Source organism: Zonotrichia leucophrys, chromosome 8 (assembly GCF_028769735.1).
Source record: "Zonotrichia leucophrys gambelii isolate GWCS_2022_RI chromosome 8, RI_Zleu_2.0, whole genome shotgun sequence".
Classification (NCBI taxonomy): Eukaryota; Metazoa; Chordata; class Aves; order Passeriformes; family Passerellidae; genus Zonotrichia; species Zonotrichia leucophrys.
Window position 1 is genome coordinate 14,046,209 of NC_088178.1, and position 20,820 is coordinate 14,067,028.

Here is a 20,820-nt window from a genome sequence, read left to right on the forward strand (position 1 = left end):
TACCAAGGGCTATGTTGCTTCCTCATCCTGCCTCCTGTTCATATGTGAGCATTTGGTTTAATTTCTGTCCCTTTTATGCTCTTAACAGTAGTTAAATGTTACACAGGGGAGCATATTCCTAATGGTGACTTGCCATATCCAATGCAGAGAGGCATCTGATGTGATGAGCTTTCTTAAGTGGGCTGAGGGAACAGACAGGAAGGACAATTCTTCCTCCCACTATTGTCTTCTTCAGTGCTAAAACCTTGTATTAGTATTCCTATGCTTCAGTCCAAATACACCTTCCTGAAAGATCTATTTGCAGGGGGAAAACCATACTTTGTGAAAAAAGTGTACCTAGAGTTAGGTGCATTTCAGATTAATAATGAAGACACTGATTCTACTGAACGTTGGTCAGTGGGGTTTTTTTGAATATGCCATATTCATTTAGTAAGTTTATATTGATTTTGAACACCTAAAATTTTGTGGCACTGGATTCAGGATAACTGTACAGCAACTGAAACACTCATTGTAAAGAATTGCCAGCTGAAGATATAAGTCAACAGCACATACATAAAAGCAACAGCACATATATAATCCAGTTTGTAGTTACAGTGTCTGTTTTGGATAAGCAATAGTCTTGCTGCCCAACCATTACTTTCATAGAATAGGTCTTGGGATAAAAGATTTAAAAAGGGCTGTGAGGGACTGAGTTTTGTCTTTGGTAGGCCTAAATGTTAAGGAAAATAGAGGAAAAAGAATGGAGGTGGCTAGTCTGAGCTTTTGACCAGGTTGTAGAGTCTGGTACTGTGTGTGGTGCAGAAAGATAAATTCTTCTGGAAAAGGTAAAAAAAAATGGTGTCGATTTTTCTGCTGCAATAGGTTAACTGGAGCAAGTTAGAGGGATCCAGATTGAAGTGGTAAATGTAAATAGCTGCAACATTATCTCTGCTGGGGCATTCTGAACAAATAGGACTGAGATTTTATTTAATCCAAGGAAAAGTACATTGGATCTCTTCTGGAGTCTTAATTACTGGAGTCCCTGCTGTTCCTGTGTGAGCTGCAGGTCATCACACAGTTAGTCATAGCAGTTTGCACTTGTTTCCACTGGTGTTGGAGTGAGTCATGTCCATGGTTCTGTGCAGCTGGAGGCAGAAGGGCGGAATGCCCTCAGGAATGCAGCAGAAGTGCGTGTGTGAAGCAGAAGCTGCTGGGGGATAAAATCAGTGGATCTTTTGCTCTAGTTTGCAGTACAAATAAAATCAGTCTGTGCTACGTACACTGAAACACGCCATGTCCAGCATGCTCCGACTTGCACCTTCATTTTTCAGTAGTGTGCATTTCAAACATCTACAGAGATGGAGAGATTTCGAAGACACAAACTGAAGAAGGCATGTGATCCATCTGGTCATTTTACAGCAGTTCTGTCTGTGTTAGCAGCCATGCAACAGCTTGGTACATTTTCAGGGTCTCAGGCTCCCTTTGAGCCTCTATTGTCTTTACTCAGATTTGGCATTGGCACTATTGGTGTTGGAACTATTGATGTTGGAACTATTGAGAAGATAGTTCTCATTATTTCTCTTTCAATGGGGTAGAAAATGTCCCCAGGAAAAGTCCCTTTAAAATAAATGGACAAATATATTTTCATATATCAAATATTGGCAATGTGTCCCAATGTTTTTCCCACAGGTACAGCTGTAAAAGTGTGAAGTAGCACAAAGCTGACTCAGGGCTAATCAGTTTCTAACACTGTAAGAATATTTATGTGGGAGTTGAATGATAGGGAAGATTTGGGCAATTTGATGATACTGTTGTGTCTGCACTGACTGCACTGCACTGAAATTCTGTTAAAGTTATCACAGCTAATTTATAATTGTAGCTGATTTTTCTGTGAGGATGCCAAGGGCCTGGAAAATGCAGATGCTTCATACGGCTTAGTGTGTAAAGGTCTGCAGGATTTTTTATAGCATCAAGAATGAGAGGAGGTCATGTACAATGTTAGAAAGATGGAGGTTTTCATAGAATCAAACAGCTAAAGATTACAGCATGTCTGCTTAAGGATTTTTTATTGAAGCAGTCCTATAGAGAACTGTTGGACAAACTGCAGAGTGAAAAACAGATGATGTCTGAGTTACTGAGATTCTGGCTATTCTCTAGCACTCACTGAACTGAATAATGGGTGTTAGGATTGAACACCAGGATTCAGCTTTTCAGTTCAAGCTTTGATTGTGATTATGTAAGAATTTTATCAAATATTTTAGAAGAGTGACTAGTTACCAGGATGTTAAGGTTCTTTACCCAGTTTTCGTGTTTTGTTGCTTATTGTCTTCAAATCCGTGCAGGATTTGAAACTGGCAGTATGACAGTGTTTAGTTTGCCATACCAGAAGTGTGATTCAAGTTGCTTACAGTGATTTTTTTTTTCCCCTTCATTTTAGCTAGTGACTATTCATGGTGACAACTTCAAAAGGGCCTTTTTTTTTAATCTTTGAATTCTCCCCACACATTTGGCCATTGTTCAGATATGTTGGGAAGTAGAGAAATAGCACAGTAACAGCTGAATTCTGTCCCCCTGTCTCATCTCAGTCAGCTCTAGTTATATTTTGAAGGGGTCCTCATACAATGATTATTCCTATTTTCTGGGAAGTTATGTTGTTTCTCATAGTGGTCAAATGTCTCACTACTTGCTCATAGACAGTCAATGCCAACCAGGATGACACCAAACACTTCATTGTTGCAGCAAATGTTGCTATGGGGAGACAAAGAGGGAAGCAAAAGAGCAACTTCACGTTTTTTGTTTTCTCGCCTTCATCTCTTTCTGGGCTTGCAGAAGCACCACGCTTGTTTGCAAGCTCTGTGTATTTTCTTGGCCGTAGCAGCAAGAAACACATGCATGAAAAAAAAGCACATAAGAATCTTGATAAGAATCTTGAAACTGGAGTGAAAAGAAATTGAGATCATTTCCAAGGACAACCAGGGACAGATTAAAGGGTTGTATGTCTGCAGGATCAGCCAGCAGTGAAAAAGGGGTTGTCAGATGTCAGTCTCTAGAGAGAATGTGTTTCTGGCTAGGAAAAGCCTCAGAATCATGAGGGCTAAGATTCTGGTCAGATATTACTGGAGGGGTGTTTTTGCTTCCACAGATTCCACACAGACCTTGTGTGTGTGGAAGAGGCAACAGAGGATTTACACTACTCAGGAGAATGCCTTAATTGCATGTAGCAAGTCAGGTGCTTTTTTTCTTCTTTTTTGTTCCTATGATTAAAAACGTGCTGGAAAGGGATTTTGTTTTGTCATGAAATGAGGTGATAGCAAGAGGTGGCAGCAATAGCAATACCCAAAACAGATGTGGGAGTCTGCTTGCATCCCTCTCATAAATTCCTTTCTGTGGCAGAATGGGTAAAGAGCATGAAGTCAATACTGTGTGTCCTACTGCATACTTACCTCAGCTTGAGGTCTTCTGAAAACTTCTCTGTTCTAGGGACATCATTCTGTTATAAATAGGCTTTTTATCTGAGTGGACGTAGGTCTTATCTGATTATTAGGAAACCAAAATGCATAATAAAATCCAGTAATAATAAAACTGTGAGCCCACAGTTTACACAGGACTGGTTGACTTATGTGCAGACTCTAATACATCATAAATGTTGTAGGTAAACAGGTGCAAATGAATACAGCTGTAAAGTCAAGCTTTTTATGAAGACAAACATTAGCATTATTTGAAAGGTAATAAAATCTGATGAAAGATAAGAAAATATTGTTGAAACCAACCTTCAGTTAAATCGATTCTAAGAGATGGCAGAACCTGCTGCTCTCTTTCATCTGATCTGTTAGTCATCTGAAAGTATTAATTTTTTTCTACAGATCTTCTAATATAATAAATGAGAATGTGGGTTCATAATTTTTTAAGATTCTTTGAGAGGGAAAACAAAAAGAAAAAACTTACCTTATATTTTTCTTATCTTCATGATGACATAGATGTCCTTCACTGGTAGCCCATGGCATAAAGAAACATCATTGCCAACAGAGCTGAGATTCAGGAGTTAGTTTTATTTGGTTACCTTCTAGTTATTTGGGCTAACTGCTTAATCTGGTTTTCTGTATGTAATGTGGTAGTATTGAGGTGAAGTCAGATGACAGGAAAATGCAGTAGTTAGTCTTTACTGTTAGTTACTACACATCAATGAAAGTCACCATTCCTTGAAAATAACTTCAAAAATTTGCACAAAGATGAACAAGGGAAGATGGGGGAGAGAGAGTAGATCAGCTTGGAGACAGGTCTCTGAGATGAACAGTGCTCCAACATAAACATCTTTCTATATGACTCAGGATGAATGGCAGGGTTTTGTACATTTTGTTGTGGGTCTGCTTACCAGATAAAATACTACAGTTCTTGTGCAGATACTTGTTACACCATCCATTTCCCAAAGCCAAACATTTTCAAAGCACTTCTGTCACATGGATGCTGAAAGGAATGCAGGTCACTACTTTCTCTGGTTTCTTCTGGATGTCCTGCTTTATATACCAGTAAATAAACTGTTTACTGTTTTGTCTTGAAGTTTTTCTACCTCTTTCCTTTTGCTTTGGCTTGATCTGTCCTAAGAACATTTGCCTGATAACAGAAGGTGGAAGGCAGCAGTGGAGTCAGTAGGAAGGCTGTTCTGCAGGAGTGCAGACCATAACAAGACACATTCACTGCCAGAGTAAGCGGGCTTGTTCTTTCAGAGTGTGTTGCATATGCTGTGCTGGTAGACCCCTTGTCCTGAAAGATTCCACAGGCAAGTGAAGAACTAAACTGAAAAGTTTTTCAGGAGCATTTGGTACTGGAACAACTTCCCACAGATCATTTGAATGTGAGAAGAAATCAGGCATGCTTAATGACTTTGCTGAACTGATTAAAAATGTGGGGGTTTTTTTTCCCCAGTCAAATTGAAAAGTATTGAGAAGAAAAACATCTCTTCTGTTTCAAAGCTTTCTTTTCTTTTTCCTCTGTGCTTCACCCCTGTGTTCTCTGCTGTGCTTGCACATGCTTTTTGCTCATACATTTATCAAGTTGATCCTTCTTTGTATATTGCATAGGAAAAAGTTTCAAATGGTCCAAATTCTATTTCCGTTGACTCCAGCTTTTTATTCTTTAAAACATCAGCTGAGAAGGCAATTTGACCCTTGATAAATTCTGAGATAATATGAAACAGCAACACATGATACAGCCTGAACAGTTGAGCACCATCATTTTATGGAGAAGGCTCAGTATTCTGGTATTCTGGATTAAAAGCTGTTAGGGAACCAGACTAAAATTTGAGTATCAAATAATAACATTGTTTCAGATCATATGCAGTTACATTCCAAACAACATGGGGAATTCAGAGACTGTTTTCTGCATAGATTCATTCCAGTGTAACCCAAATTCTACATTTTTGAAGCTGCTTATTTGGTTTGTAGTGTTACATCTTTGCAACAGCTACCACCAAAAAGGATCCTGTTTCTAAATTTATAGAGGTCTGTTGTCCACGTAGCAAACTTGATTGCTGCAACAAGTGCCGGATTCCTCTCTAATTTTGCACTGTTTTCATTGTGCCTGTTTCATGTTTGTAGTTAAGGGCAGTACCACGTGTGTCATCCCAGCTTCTTAGAAAACATCCAGTCATGTCCTGCAAACTCTATTAATCTGCCAGTTCTCAAATAAAAACAAATATACAAAATGCTTTGAAATAGAAATAAAAATAAACATGTATTTTATGGAAAGAGTTGTAACAGTGCAAGGATCTTCAGTTAGGCTTTGGTGCCCTTTGCCATCTGTCTGTATAGAAAACCTATGATGAGATTTTTATTTTTAGATTAGGGCAATGACTTGATTATCTGGTGTTCAAATAATTGTGATGCTGAAATTATGATTATTTTGAGAACTTCTTCTTTGTATGTATAGAAAGTGAATGTAGTACTTTCCACTTCCTCTGAGCAGTGCCCTCCCAGTGCTATCAGAGGCAGTAGCTTAAATGGAGAGACATAAAAGCAAAGAAATAAATTCAAAATCCATTGAGAGAGCTCTCTTTTAAATTTATTTCAGATACTTTGAGTCGCAAGTAAGTATTCCAGCCATCTGTTGAAATATCAAGATTTCTTTTTTTTCTTAAAATGGTGTAATTAATTTTATTTCTCAAATTAAGTACTATTGGCTCCACTACATGTCCTTCTAGAAGAAACCAGTGATTTATATATTTGTTAAAAATGAGATAGTGTAGGCTATAAAGCTTTAACAAGTTTTAACAAGGATTTTAATGTGACCAAGTAGCATATTGCTCATATTAATGCATCTCTTCAGTATGGTGTTATATTTGGACTTACCATTTTTTTGTTTGTTTTTCTCTCTGTCCTTCTCTCCTGGCACCATTTCCTTGCAGAGATCAGAATATTCTGGATCCTACATTGGAATATGTCAAGGTAAGGTACTGTTTCTTACCCTCAAAATATTTTATTTGGTCCATACCCAGCACTGATAGAGCATTTCCAGTTATTTGTAGGTAGATAGTGCAGATGTCTGTCTTTTCATACAGAGAAACTAAATATGAATGTCAAGCTGTTTTCTTACAACTTCAGTGAAATACTTGTGGGCATTGTACTTTGAGTGTCGCTTGCATTTTTACATGGGGCTTCTTTACAGGTACATGGTGACTGCCTAAATTCTTGCTTTGGTTAAAAGAAGATTAAAAGAAGTTGTCTTTTTTGCTTATGGATTTCTGGGGAAGTAAAGAAACGCATCTGAAAATATAATAAAAATCTCAAATTTAGGTTTACAGTTTTAGCACTATACTTACTGAAATTACAGGTAAAAATTCTCTTCTGGTCCAAGAAGTGGTTGCCATAGGAGACTGTCAGAACAGCTGATGGATTTCTGCTCTGAACAGGTAGTTCAGTGTTGGGAGGTCCCTGGCCTCAGTCCCAGCCTGAAGTTAGGATATGGTAGGAAAGAGAAGGTCAAAAGCCTTCTCAAGAGTGCTGTGGAAGAGGGGATGCCAGAGGCAATGAAATAGTGGACATGTTAATTGCTGTATTTAATTTACTGTCTCACACTGTGCTGTACTGAGTATGCTGTTACAGTTTTAATAGTGTGACTGAGTGGAAGGCAGAGGTATCATGTGCCAGTTCATCAATATGTGTCTTGTCTTGTTTCAGCAAGTTCTGTATTATAAATGTGGTTTCTGGGTTTTTCAACTTTCCTGGTAGAAGCTTGTCTTGGACTCTTGTCAATAGCAGTGGTTCTAAGCTTAGTTACAAAAGCTTTGATGTTGAGGAGGAAAGCCTGGGGAAAAGAGACTTATAAGGGAGAACACAAGGGTTCCCAATCCCTTCTCTTCCCCTTCCTTTTTCAGTTTTTCCCTTCTTATCCCTACCTTTAGTGAACTTCGAGTTTGGATCCTAGTTCAGTGGTTTTATAACAGGAATTCTAGACAAGAAATCTCAAACTACAACTTTGAAAAATATGCAGAAATTGCTTCCTTATAAATATAACTCCCCAAAACATTTTTTGTCTGTAAAAGTCTTGATTACTATTAAAACTGCTTCTAAAAATGTGTTCTTACACAGAAATCAGTCAATCATAAATAAAGGACGTCTCTCATCAGTTACCTTTAACTTTTTTTTTATCCGCTAACTTTAACTGTAAAAGTTGTGGGTGAATTCATACCAACAGGATCTTGGACTTCCTTTGTTGACTTCAGTTTTAGCAAGCATGTGTTCAATGTTTTCTGTAACTTACTGTATGGTAACTCTTATAAATTTTCCAGATCCCCAAATACATTATGGCGGCAGATATAAACTGCCAAGCCCGAACCTTCTCAAGCTGAAAGAATCGATTTCTGCAGCAATGTTTATACAACCATTGCTATTTGCACAGGTCTCTTTGGTGTGTAATCTGTACATATGTAGTTTGAACTAGCAGGTAGGCTTTGACAGATGTTGCTTAAGTAGTAAAAAAATACCTTAAAATGAAAAAGGGATAGTAAGAGAAGAGGGAGAAAACAGCAAGAGTACTTTTGGGAGTCATATTTTGCTGGTTCAGGATATGAAAGTTCTGAGTAGCACATTTATATTTTCTAGTGCACAGGAAAATATAGTTAGTGTTGTCTCTCAACAGAGAAGTGTTGATTTACTGAATGAAAACACATATAAACTTGGGTATGAAGCATGTGTGATGTATCACTCAAATAAAAAACTCACACTGGAACTAATTGTACATGGTAATTGTGACGTCTTGATACACTGATTCTTGTTTCTCTCATGTTGCTATTCAGGCTGGAAAGAGAAGAGAGACTTTGGATTAATTTGCCTTGAAAGAATTACATTATGGTGAAAGTAATACCTGGCACGAATTTAAGTTGTGTTAGGGTAGTTTGGCTGCTGGCAATTCTACCCAAGAGTTGCAGTCCCAGGCAAATTGTACCGTGTCAGAGCCCTGAGGGCACTGATTGTTCTCAGGTGTCCTGGCCAGCCTCACTTGAGATTTCACCCACACCCACTTTATCAGGCTGCACAGTCATACCTACTCTTCTTCAAGACAAACAGCTAGTTTTAAACTAGCTGGATTTAAAAAGCAGTTTTACAGAAAGACCTGGGCTCAGACCAGTGTGCTGGTTTTGGTTGTGTACTGCTTCGCAGTGAGGACATCATCATCTCTGTAGTGACTACAAGCAGATAGACTGATGGTAAACTTCAGAGCTGAGTGTAGCACTTTGCTTTTTAACAAACCTTTCCTTGCTGAAATCTGGTGACTGAAAGTAGTATAAATAAGTCCTTGTATTCAGAAATACTCTGAACAGAGGAAAGGCAAAATAAATTGGTTTTTTCTGCTGTTTTATTCTGTTCAAGATGCAGGACAGAAATTACTGATCATAATTTTTTTAAGAGAATGTTCTCTATAGATGAACTGTGGTTTCTAATTCTTTAAATTACATTGCTCACAAGTTGGAGTTTACTACATCTTGAATATTGATGTATTAGTTCATTCAAGATATAAAGAGAGCTAATTATGCAGAAGCAGGTTCTAAGGGGGGATGAAAAATGTACTGATTTGCTGGAGTCTGAGTATACTGAAGTGTCCATATGGCTTCAACTCTTCCTTTGTATTCACAGTGCTGCTGAAACCATGGTCACAGTTAAATGGCTCTTTCAAAAAAACCCTTTTATGGTAGAAGTGAAAACAGGCCAGACTGCTTTGAGTCAGGCTGCTACCCAATTCATGAAAGAGATTCAGGGACACAATAGCACGTTGTACATTCTGTGAGATTTTTACAAGTTTTATGAACCAAATAATAGATCCATTGGTAGCCTCTGCAGGTTCTTCCCACACCCTGAGTCTGCACATCCACAGAACAGATTCCTGCAGTAAGGGAGAAATAATCAAGTGCTGGCAGATTAGTGTGTGTCAGAGAGCTTTTTGTGAGTCATTTTGATCCAATTCATGTGAACCAAAGATAGCTTTCTGTCCCATTCCTATTCACTAGAAATACTTCAGGATCTTTTTATAGAAAGCTGTGCTGTAATCATTGAAGCTATATCAGGATGAAAAGAAAAAAAGAGAGATTTCTCTCTTCCTATCAGGGAAACTTTTCAAGCATTTCCTCTGGAAATAGTGCTTAATAATTACAGAAATACATATCAGCAGTGAGTTGATAAATATTACTATGGCCTGAAATTTTGGAGTTATGTTTTATTCCATTAGTGGAGAATGTGCAAAATTTATGACCATCTGCTCAGCATGGTCATGAGGGAAGTTTATATTTAGATTCAGACTGGAAAGAACTGTTGCTGGTTTAAGGAAGTTCCAGCTGCAGAAAAAGAGTGTCTTGTGGACTTCTGTTGAAGGATTCTTGCTTGTCTCAGCCCCACAGTATTAATTTTTTTCCCCTATTTTTACTCTTCCTTGGTTTTGTTAGAAAACAAACTGTGATAGAAATCACTGTCATTCATCGTGGATTTTGGTTAGTGCAACTGAAAATAAAATTCTGATGACATTCCCATGTGTTATCATTATCTCCAGCTTTGCAAATTAGGACAGTATTTTGTGGATTTAATCCAACTTCAGGGAATTTATATCAAGCTATGAGATTTATTGATGAAGTTTGTATAGTTAATTGCACAAATTCATAATATTGTGGATGCCAATCCAATATAGGCATGGGTGTTTGACTCTCACGATTTTACTCGCTGAAGATACTATGGTAAGTGTGATCAAAAGTAAAGTTTATATGTGTGTATGTAAGTTTAGGAAAAAATCTGTGTCAGCATGACAAGTAGCCACAGTTTGGGAAATAATTTTTCCTCATGACATGAAATTTCCTTGCAAGCAGCCTTGTTTTAGACATGGAAATATGTCAGAGAAATCCCCACCTCAGTGGAGCCCTTGCCACGTGCAGTGCATTGCTCTCTGCTGTGTGTCACATCCTGCAGAGACTTGCCTGCCACGATGCGAGCTGGGGCTTGTGAGCACAGCGCTTGTTGGGTTTCTGCCTTGGCTGACAGCATTAAGTAACAGAGCTGGAGGAATGCCTGCACTAAGGCACCACATGATCAGGAGGTTCTTTTTGAGTCTCTAGGGTGGTTGAAGGACTTGTTTTCCACACATTTTGCAACTGCAGCAAGGACAGCAGTATCACAGAAGGTGCAGTTATCAGATGGAATGTGGTTTTTTGAGGAGAGAAGCAGTATGCCCATGTGGCCAGCTTGGACTTTACACATCTCTGTCACTACGGGTTTGTCATCTGACTCAAAGATCATCAGTGATGTCAGTAAGGCTTCAGACAGACACATTTCCTCTTTTTTTTATGTTTCTCTGCATAGCAGGAACAGAAGCTTCACAAACACTCCACAGCAGTTACTTCTTGTATGTAAGCTGTGTGATTCAGACATAAAAGATTCTGTTAGAGCCAATCTAATATTAAATGCATGTAATCTTCGGTCTCGATGAAACCTTCGGTTTGATTTTTGAAGGGTGGTTGCTGGTTGTGCACTGCCCTCTGCTGGAAAAGAAACACTTGACTGGATATTTTTAATCGAGTCATGCTTTTTTGAAATCACATTTCATAATAATTTATTTGTAACTCTCGTAAGAACCTGACTGTTGGAAGTTGGTTGCTTTTTCTCAAGAGGCACAGAATCAGAAGGGGGGTGGATTTTTCCCCTGCTCCCTGTCATTAAGTTATAGAAGTCCTCCCCTAGAGGGAAGTTGACAATTTTTTTTTTTTGTCAGGGTGCCCCTCAGATTGTCAGAATAGATGTTCTGAGGGCACCTATTTCTTTAAGTATGTATGATAATTGTTCCTAAAACAATTTCATCAGCCCAGGAAAAAAAATTTAAAAACGACTTAAGGAGTTACATATATATATTGTTGAAATTCAGAAGCTCTAAAGTATTTAATTACCCTGAAATCATGGTGGGAATCTTGCCCTGTTCATTTGGAGTTTATCTTATTTGAGATAATGCAGTTATTCATAATTAGTGATGTAATATAACACCCAAGTTTCAGTATTTTCTCATGTTGAATTTTGTTTGACCAACAGGCTGGTCTCTGAAAATAAGGTTGAGTCAGCAGTTCTGTAATGTGTTGGCTGCAAAGTGATGAATAAAATGTAAGCTGTGCTTCCAGTAAATTATGCAGGAAGTATGATTCTGCAGCTCTGCAAGACAATGCACTTTCAGTCTACTGTCCTAGTTCATGTTTTCCTAGAGCAGTGAACCCCAAATTAGCCTGTTCTGTTAGGAGCTATTTGCTCTTTCCCAGCCCTCAGTTCCTGAATGGCTTGGCTAGCTCTAAGATCTGGGTTTTTCTGTGGTTGGTGGGGTTTGTGGGTTCTCTTGGTTGGTTGAGGTTTTGGGGTTTTGTGGATCAGGGGTTAGTGGAGGGAAGTTAGTGTACTGTGAGATGGAATTTTTTTTTTTTTTTTGTGAATGATAATCCTTATATTAATTGAGCCAAGGGGATTGTGGCTTTCTAATTATTCTGGCCTTCATTACGAAGTCTTTTAGCAGTACGTTCCCCTTTCATGATGCTAAAATGGAGTTTAGAGTATTTTGCTTATGGGAGCATCTTCTGTAATGCTGAGGGTGCTTTAGTAAATATGAAATGCTGATAATTCTTAGAGCAGCAAGCATCTTTGTGCATGTTAATGGTTAATCTTACATGTTATCTTACCATGGATTTGACCCAGTTAATGTCTGTATTCTACTTCTGGTATTACTCATTAACTCTCAAGTGATGTCTGGTCTAGAGTCCTCAAAAACCACTACATGCGCTGATATTTGAGTTGAAAATTATAAAATTACTTTGCTCTAATTTCCTTGGCACCAATAGTAACACTGGTGGCAGTAGCTACTTAGTTGAACTTCTCAATACATTTGTTAGAGGATCAGTGACTACTCTCAGGTCTTATTTACAAATGAGAAACATAAGCTGGAAAAGTCTGAATCTGAAACACGGGATAGAAGTCCTGGGGTACAAAAAACTGGTCTTATTTTATCTCTAGTGATCTTGTGAAACTTGTTTTTTAACTAATTACTTGTTTTCTCCACAGTATTAATCCCAGTGGCTCTCAAATGCTGAGTTATCACAGAATGGTTTGGGTTAGCAGGGACCTCAGAAGATATCTAGTTACAATCCCCTGCCTTGTGCAGGGGCACCTTTCACTAGACCAGATTTCTCAGGGCCCCATCCACCCTGGCCTTTTGATAATATTCCCAAGTCAAAATGTCCATGTCACCAAAAGCAAATGTGGGTATGTGGTGATGTGCATTTATTTTCCAAAGAAATAGGAGAAAAAAGGGGGCTGGTTTATAGCTTTCATCTTTTTGAAGATGGACTAATAGCAAAAGCTATCAGCTGTTTATATTTAACTCCATGCAAACCTTACTGTTGATTTTTCACTATCTGTAAGCTCATGAGCCACAAGGGGGAGTGAGAAGATAATGTGTGGAAAGCAGATGATGATGATGATGAATTTTGTTCATTAAGCATTTTGGGTCTCTTACTGATAAAACCTAGAGAGGTAAAGCTCCTCATCTCTCAGAGCTGTGTTTACAGATAATAATTAGAATAAGGCGGGTCCATTGTGTGTGTGTGTCTCGCCTGGTTTTGGAGACACACTGAGATACAGTTTGGCCTGCAGAGAGGGCAGCAGGAGGAGCATTGGAGGGTTGCCGTTGGGATGTCATCTACTGCTGTGTGCTGGCAAAGCAGCAGGTTGGCCTGACATTTTTGTATGTTGGATATTTGTAGAAAATAAACATCTACACAAATAATGGAGCATAATGTTATGTTGCTTGTCTAGAATACCTAGAGGTCATTTACCTCCATGTCCTCAAATCCTTTTGTTAGTAAAACATGGAATGATTTTTGAAAAGCCAAGCTCTGACAGAGCCCAAGTGACTTGTAACTTTTCTTTCTGAGTGCTGCACATCCAAAATATACATCCTCTATATAAAAGGGAAGTATTTTAGGCTATTCAGGAATTTTAGATAATTAGCTGATATTTTAAAGTGTCTGCTTACCCTGGAGAAGTAACACATTTTTTTCATCTTTCCATTATACTTAGAATTGGTTTAAATTTCACACAAACAAGCACTTTACTCTGACAGGACTGGGGAGACTTTCAAATAAAGAAGTCTGAAGTTAACAGTTGTCTTAATGCCTTATTTTTATATGCAAGACAGCTCTGGTATGCTGGCCAGCAAAGCTAGTTAGGCTAATGACAGCTAAGTCAGCAGGAGAGAGAAGAAGGTATTACCCATAAACTGTGAAGTAATTCTGAAAGAAAAGGAAATTCATGTATTTTCATAATTTTTTTTCCCCAGTCCAAGGAACAAATTGAAGGAATAATAGATGGGATATTATAAAATTATTTCATGTTTGTACGTGGGTTGGCAGACAGTAGGTGGAGCTCCAGAATATGTATGCTAGTTTTTGGTAGGCTCAATTAAACCTGCTGGTGGATTCATCATAGGGAACTGCCTAGCAGGAAAGACAGACTTACTGCCAGATTACTTTGAAAAAATTTGATCTTTCATTACTAAAACATATGAATCTCAAAGGCATTTGGATGTCTTAAAATGCAAATTAAGACCTAGTAGGAAGCTCATAAGCAGGTTGGGCATTTATTTCTTGTACCTGCAGACTTGGGTTTTTATACAAGGCAGATTTTCAAAGAGATTTATTCAAACAGCAATATAAACTAAATAGATGCAAATTCTGTTTTCTCACTATTCCTGTACAACTGCAGCTTATTTCTGAGACTGCCTCACGGAACCACAATAGAAAGGAGGAAGAAATTAAGCTGACCTCTCCCACACCACACCTTGCAATGCAAACAAGGGTAATTACAGCTGCAGCTCTATCTGTTGGTTTATGATCAGAAGCTGCACCAACAGCAGCATGCAGGAAGTGAGGTTATCTCAGAGAACATGGAAGGGTCAGTTCTGTTAAGAATTGAGACAGGAATGGTAGGACATGAGCTGGGAGATGGGACTTTGTGTGCCTGTAGACATTTGAGTTAGGAACAGATAAAAAGCCTTCTGACAGTGTTTTGATCCCCTTTAATAAGTGTTCAGCTGTAAAGTTGGGCACTACCTGTATATGGAGGCATCTGCCCCCAGAGCTTTGTTAGAGGCAACGTGCCATATCTGCAGGACTAACTGCTAAAACCAGCTGGGAATGGGCATTGTGGAGATGCTTGCATGGACAAATTATTTATCAGTTGTTACCCGTTTCCTGACTTTTTCTTACATTAAAAAGAACAAACAACTAGTTATGGCAAGAACTGTTATGTATTAAATGAAAAATGTTTCAACTGAGGATTTAAGTTACTTTATTTTCTTTGGGTTTTTTTTCTTTCAAATTTTATTCCTGTTGTACTTTCTTACAAGCCCAGAGCTGCCATTTTGTAGCCATAGGCACTCAGACCATAGGTCATGCCCTGTGTGTGTAATGGGGACGTGTCCGTGGGACGTCACTCGTTCAGCAGCAGTGCTCAGGGCTGGCTCTGGGCTGGATCTAATCAGATTTGTGCTCTTGACCCTTGTACAGTGCTTCATTCATTTACAGCTGGCTTCCTGCCTGCATTGTTTACTTCCATTTAGTGCAGTCAAATGTAAAGCATTACATGTGTTTCACTGAATATTGTTAGGCTGATTTGAATGCTTAAATGAATAGAGCATTGCAAAGCAAAGTGGCTAACCAACAATTCCCTCACCTAATTTAGTCTGAAATTATTTCTCTTTCCCTAATATGAAATCACAAATCATCATCATTCTGTATGTGAATTCTAAGCACTCTCATGACCATGACTGATATTTAGTTCAAAATAACCTCTTGTAGCTCTGGAGATTGTTTTGGTAACTTCAGACTGCTTGTGAGTTTTCTAGCATTTATACTCTCAAGGAGTGTGGTTGCTTTACTTGAGCCACTTAGAATCTTGAAGCCACTTTGGTTTTTTTCCTTGTTTGTCCAGTAGGATTAAAGCAGCCTAAGAAGGTTCCCCGTGAGCAGGTTCACACTGTCCTGTGTGAACACCTCAAACTCCTGCATATGCAATGTGCTGTGAGCAAGCTGGACACAGTTTAGGTGTGTCAGAGGAACGCTGGGTAATTTAAACTAGACCATGAAACTATCCTAAATAGCTTCAGAGGCTTTGTAATAACAGATGGGGTTAGCAGAGACTCCTCAATTTCTGTTCCTAATGGGCTATTAGGAGCGCAACACAGAATATATGTTCAAGTTTCCTTGAACTGGCCATGATTTTTATGAACTTAAAAATCCTTTCTTATTAAGCTTCATTATCAAAGTTATGAAAAATAATCTAGCCATCCACAGAAACAGATGAAGGGATTATCAGATAATTTAAGAGTCTAGGAAGAATCTTTGAAAACTAAGAAATAAAGCTGATTGTTGACCTTTTGGTGCTGGAGAGCATTTAAAATACATCAATAGATGACTTAGCAAAAGGATTGTATTTGATGTTTCTAAGGTACAATAAACAGGTTTGTTTCTCATGTGCAGAGACCAAGAACCCAAAGTACCAGTAAAAAATTTAAGGCCAGGGCAGTGCATATTTGACTAAGCCATCCTTTGTTTCTCTGAGTCAGTATTTAAAAATGTAAATCTTAGCTATGTATGAAGCATGATTGGAGCAGCCTGAAGGCTGTCCTCAGTCATGATAGCCATCAGTGCAGGACATACCATACTGTCACCCAGAGATGTCTCACATACTCTTTGAGATTCCCTCCTGTAATATTAATTTTCATACTGCTGTATCACAGTGTCTTGCAAAGGTTGTCATCCATTCACTGAGCTATCTAGGCAGAAGTCATACTAACCTTAATAAAAAGAAAAATCCCTTTTGTTTAGTTTTAAAACCATTTAAAATTTACTATTTAAATAAAGTATCCTTTTTCCTATCAGTGACACTGTTGATGAAAAGCATCAGCAGCTGCTGTATGAAATTGTACAGCATTCACTTTTAAGGTTCATTGTTTCTGGCATTCTCTCAACATACATAATTTTTGATTCTTTATTTCATTGCAGACAGGAAATAAGGAACTGGCAGTTACCATTTCTATTAGACCTGCCACTCCAATCCTCCTTTTTTTTTGAAAAACTGGGAGCTTTTACTTTTGATGATGGATGAGAACCTTTGTTCAAATTTCAGTGTAGGTTTACACATTGATAGGTCATAGTATTCGTGTCCTTTTTTTCCCAACCCCATTAGAGGATTCCTTTTTGGAACTTCTTATTCTTTTCAGAGCAGAAGTGATCCACCTTATTTGCACTGTTAAGTCAGCTGTTTCTGCTCCCAAAATAGCTAAGTCATCCTCATAGCCCTTGTCACCTACTGTTTGCATTGCTTGTCTTGATAATTTCTGTTCTGGGTCTTGCAAGTGAAACCTTAGTGTGTGATATTAATACTGTCATGCCAGCATTGTAAAGCAAAAACACCTTGACTCATGCAGTCTTGAATTTCATTTCCCTTTTTATCATCCCTCCCTCCTGCCCTTCCAGTTTTGAAATTGGATTCGGTTGTTACTATGAGAACATTTGATTAATATTCTTTAAAAATACAGTCCTTTATGAGATGTCCTGCCACAGTACCAGAAAATTTCAGTCAAGAAACAGGCATCACAGTTGAGGCTTTTTTGTTTGAAGTTTTGCATGGTATCTTTTAATCTTTTCTTCTCTGGCTACTTGCAAAGCAATCCTGTGGAGTTCCTCGAAGGGGAAAAATAACTCAAAGTAAATTAAAATACGCTGTAGCACAGTGCAAAAAGAAAAGGAGGGTACTTTCACATTCCTGTTATATTATCTACTCATTCATTGTTTGAGTTGGTCATAAAGTACTCTTCAGCAGGATTTCATCTTCAAAGTCAGTATTTTCAGCTTCTTTTCTGGCCAGTCTTTTTTCTTGCCAGCTTTATTACTTTGCAGTCCATTTAATGTTCTGTTCTTTTACTCCTACCTTGTTTTCCTTTTCTCAGAAGAGTCTCTAGCATAACATCTCCTACACATGGCCAGGTAGTCTGGCTACCTTTCTGAGCATTCTGGGCTTGGTGCTTCACCAGGTGGTAGGTACCTGCAAACCTTCTGTGATCAGAGAGAACTTTACACATCCCTCTTCTATTTCCTTGTTATCAACATTGAGGTTTCCTCTTCTTTTCAGGTAGGCACTCCATCCCATTTTCCTTGAAAGGCAGTGCACATTTTATGTCTTTTCTCAGTGCTGCTGCTTGGTTTGTGCACCAGTTCCTATTGCTGGATGCAGGCACTGAGGCCACTTCCCATTGTTCAGTCAGTGTGGGAAGGAAGTACTCTGTTATTAGGTGAGAGGTACCTTGCAAGTAATACCTGAGGCTATCAATAAGTATTTGTGTCCTCCTAATTATGTCATATACTTGTTGCTGGTGAAAAAGACAAGTAACTATTCATTTTAACCACTCCTTGGAATTAATTTATTCCTAATCCAAGATCTAGAATATCTGTGACTTCCATAATTTTTGGTACCACCCCAGTAATAATTGATTTATCTTTTCAAAGTTTCTCATTCTTAAGTGTTACAGGCTCTCTTGTACTCCTCAGTCCAGTCCATTTGGTTTCCTTTCACCAGATCTGTTAATTAGGCTGCTATGGAGGTGATGTCTTGTCTCTTACAGTTGTAATTACCCAAGTTGTTTGCCTCTTTTTTGCCCTGGTTCTTGACAGAGCCTTGAGGTATGTCAGGCAGATTCTTCGCTGATGAGCAGTATGCTGACTGGTCAATAAGCTATGGACTGTGCTGTCCAGGAGAATGGAATCGCAGGCATAAATAAACTGCTGCTTTTTATTTTGTTGTGGTGCTTACTTTTACTTTGCCAAGTCAGACGTGTTTGTGAATTCAGTTCTTTCTTTCTCAAGCAGTTTGCACAATGCCATGGGACTATCACGAAAATAAAGCTGTCCACTGAGAGTTTTAAATATTGAAGGTACCTTGGTTACCTGACAATGACACTGACAATGTTTACAGGGTAGGTTTCTTGCTATGTTTTTCAAGGACTCTCTGCCAGAAGCTTCCTAATTAAAAATAAACAGTCTTACCGTTTTCCTTGGTTACCAAAGCTCAGTTCTTACAGTTGTCAAACAGTAATCAACTGCTTTTCCTCTTTTTTTTTTCTTTTACATGTATATAAATGATGATGCAGGCAGAGATGTTGATTGATTGAGCTGGAACAACTGATTAAGCCTTTCTCAGTGCTGGGAGACAGTCAGGTACTGTAACTCATCAAGAAGGGAAGTTTGGCTTGTGCTGATGCCTTAAACGCATCTCTGAGGCAGGGGTGCCAAGCTGGAGGAGTAGGATTTCACTGGTGAGTGGAACAGATCACATGAGGATTCTGGCACTCTCTGGATGGCATGCTGGAAGCCAGCAGTCCCTGAATTGATGGGATCAGCTTCAGCAGTGGGAAGTGTCCCAGACTGGTTTGTGAGGAGGGGGTGTAGCAGCACCGGTAGGCAGCGGTGACACTGAAGAGCTGAGCCTCAGAGCACTGCTAGTAGTGACTGTTCATCTTCAGTCTGGAGGAACCACAGGCAGCAGAACTGAAAATGCCAAAGGATTATAATGTTTTTCAAATGCTGATTGCAGCACTTTGCTGCTTTTATCATCGTAAGTCTATTATCAGACTCAAGGTAGGTGCTGTTTTTCAACTGCAGTGCTAGTCAGTAACCTTTCAGTTTTTGTTTACAAGTGTTTGTTTTTATACCGTGGTTGGGTACAGAGTGTTTCTCTTTTAAAGAACACCTTTACAATTCACTGTTGCCTCAGAGAGAAGCTTGAACAACTTGCAGTTTTGTGAGTCTGAAGCTGGCTGTCTTTGTCTAGGGACTAAGGGAAAATGCCCTCTAAGGAACTTGCTGAGGAGGATTGTAGCAAATTTTCAAGTTTTCAGAGTTGAACTAACCAGACCATTTGGTTCCCTAACTTTTTTCACCTATATAAAGAAAACACAGGCAGTTGTGCTCAGTATTGCAGGTGTTTCTTAAATGCTTCAGATAATTTTAGATTTGTCCTTATATTTTAGATATTTTTAAATTGCAAGATGCACAAACTCATGTGCTCCTAAGAAGGTTTGGGTTGGAAAGAGTCTTTGAAGGTCATCTAGTCCAAACCTCCTGCCATGGGCAGGGACATAATTTACTTTAAGCAAAAATGCTCCATATGCCCTGTAAGTAGAGGAAAAGCCTTTATAATAATTTTAAGTCACAGTAACAGAAGTGTCTAAGTGACTTGGGAACTGTTGTCATGTGGAGCACCTAACTACTTTTGATGATCTGTGAGTAACACTTTTAAATCTTTTTATTTAAGATTTATGTGAATTATTCTTTAACACCGTGGAGCTTGCAGTGAGGAAGGATGTGAAGGTTGCTGTCTTCTGGCCCTGGCTTTCAAACTTTGATGGAAGCACTTAAAAGTTGGGATCAGCTGTCCCCCTTCTCTTACCTTCAGTGATTTAGCCTTATAACTTTCCATTTCTGAAAGTGGGGTGTGGGGCTTGACCTTTTGGGCACTCTGAAAAAATTATTCCGGTCAGATTTGTTTCTTCTGACTGGGACAGATGTCAGCAATTATCATCACAATAGACTACTAAAGATGCTTTATTGTGCTGTAATTGATTTTCATTCTTGTTTTAAGGCTTAATTCTCCAGTTCTAGAACTTTTTAAATGACATTGAGGTTATTGTTGGCTGTCACAGCATTTAGAAAACTTGTTCTTGACCATGCAGATGCCCTTTATTTAACTTGGCATGAATTTCTAATACCTAAAATAACAGTGCTGTTGTCATGGCAACTTTCCATTTAGTCTAATCCATATAGTCTCTAGAGAAACTGAAACATTAATAGTGTTTGCTGTATGGAGGGTGAAAAATAAAACCTTTTATGTAGAAACAAATTACAGTTGGGATCTTTCAAAAATAATGTTCTATTTAAAGAGATTTGCAGCATTTAAAATAGATTTGAATGCATGTGTTCCAGTATGCAGATTTAGCAATAGTTAAATTTGATGAACTGCTATTTGAAGAAGTTTGGATGGTAGGGAACTGGGGTGCATTTGCTGAAGAGAAAGTGGCTGTAGGTATAGAAACAGCAGGTGGTCAAATCAAGTAAGGTCTGAACCTCGGGGCCCATGGTATGGATTCTGTGAAATGCTAGAGGATGTAGGATGCTATGAACAATAAGATGGTATGAAATAAAGTCAGCAGTTTTAAATTTATTACTATTATTATTATTATTATTATTATTATTATTATTATTATTATTATTATTATTGACTT

General features: G+C 38.4%; 1 protein-coding gene across 10 annotated transcripts in view; it reads left to right on the forward strand.

The window, feature by feature from the left end:
- The window catches only part of BCAR3 (BCAR3 adaptor protein, NSP family member), a 94,995-nt gene that overhangs the window by 55,555 nt on the left and 18,620 nt on the right, over nt 1–20,820 (forward strand). For 9 of the 10 annotated variants that reach the window (XM_064719883.1, XM_064719882.1, XM_064719884.1 and 6 more), the window contains one exon: nt 6,380–6,419. In XM_064719883.1, the coding sequence (XP_064575953.1) occupies nt 6,380–6,419 (40 nt within the window). Of the gene's footprint in view, nt 1–6,379; nt 6,420–18,809; nt 19,178–20,820 lie in introns of those variants that run through there. The other variant, XM_064719888.1, reaches the window with a different exon arrangement.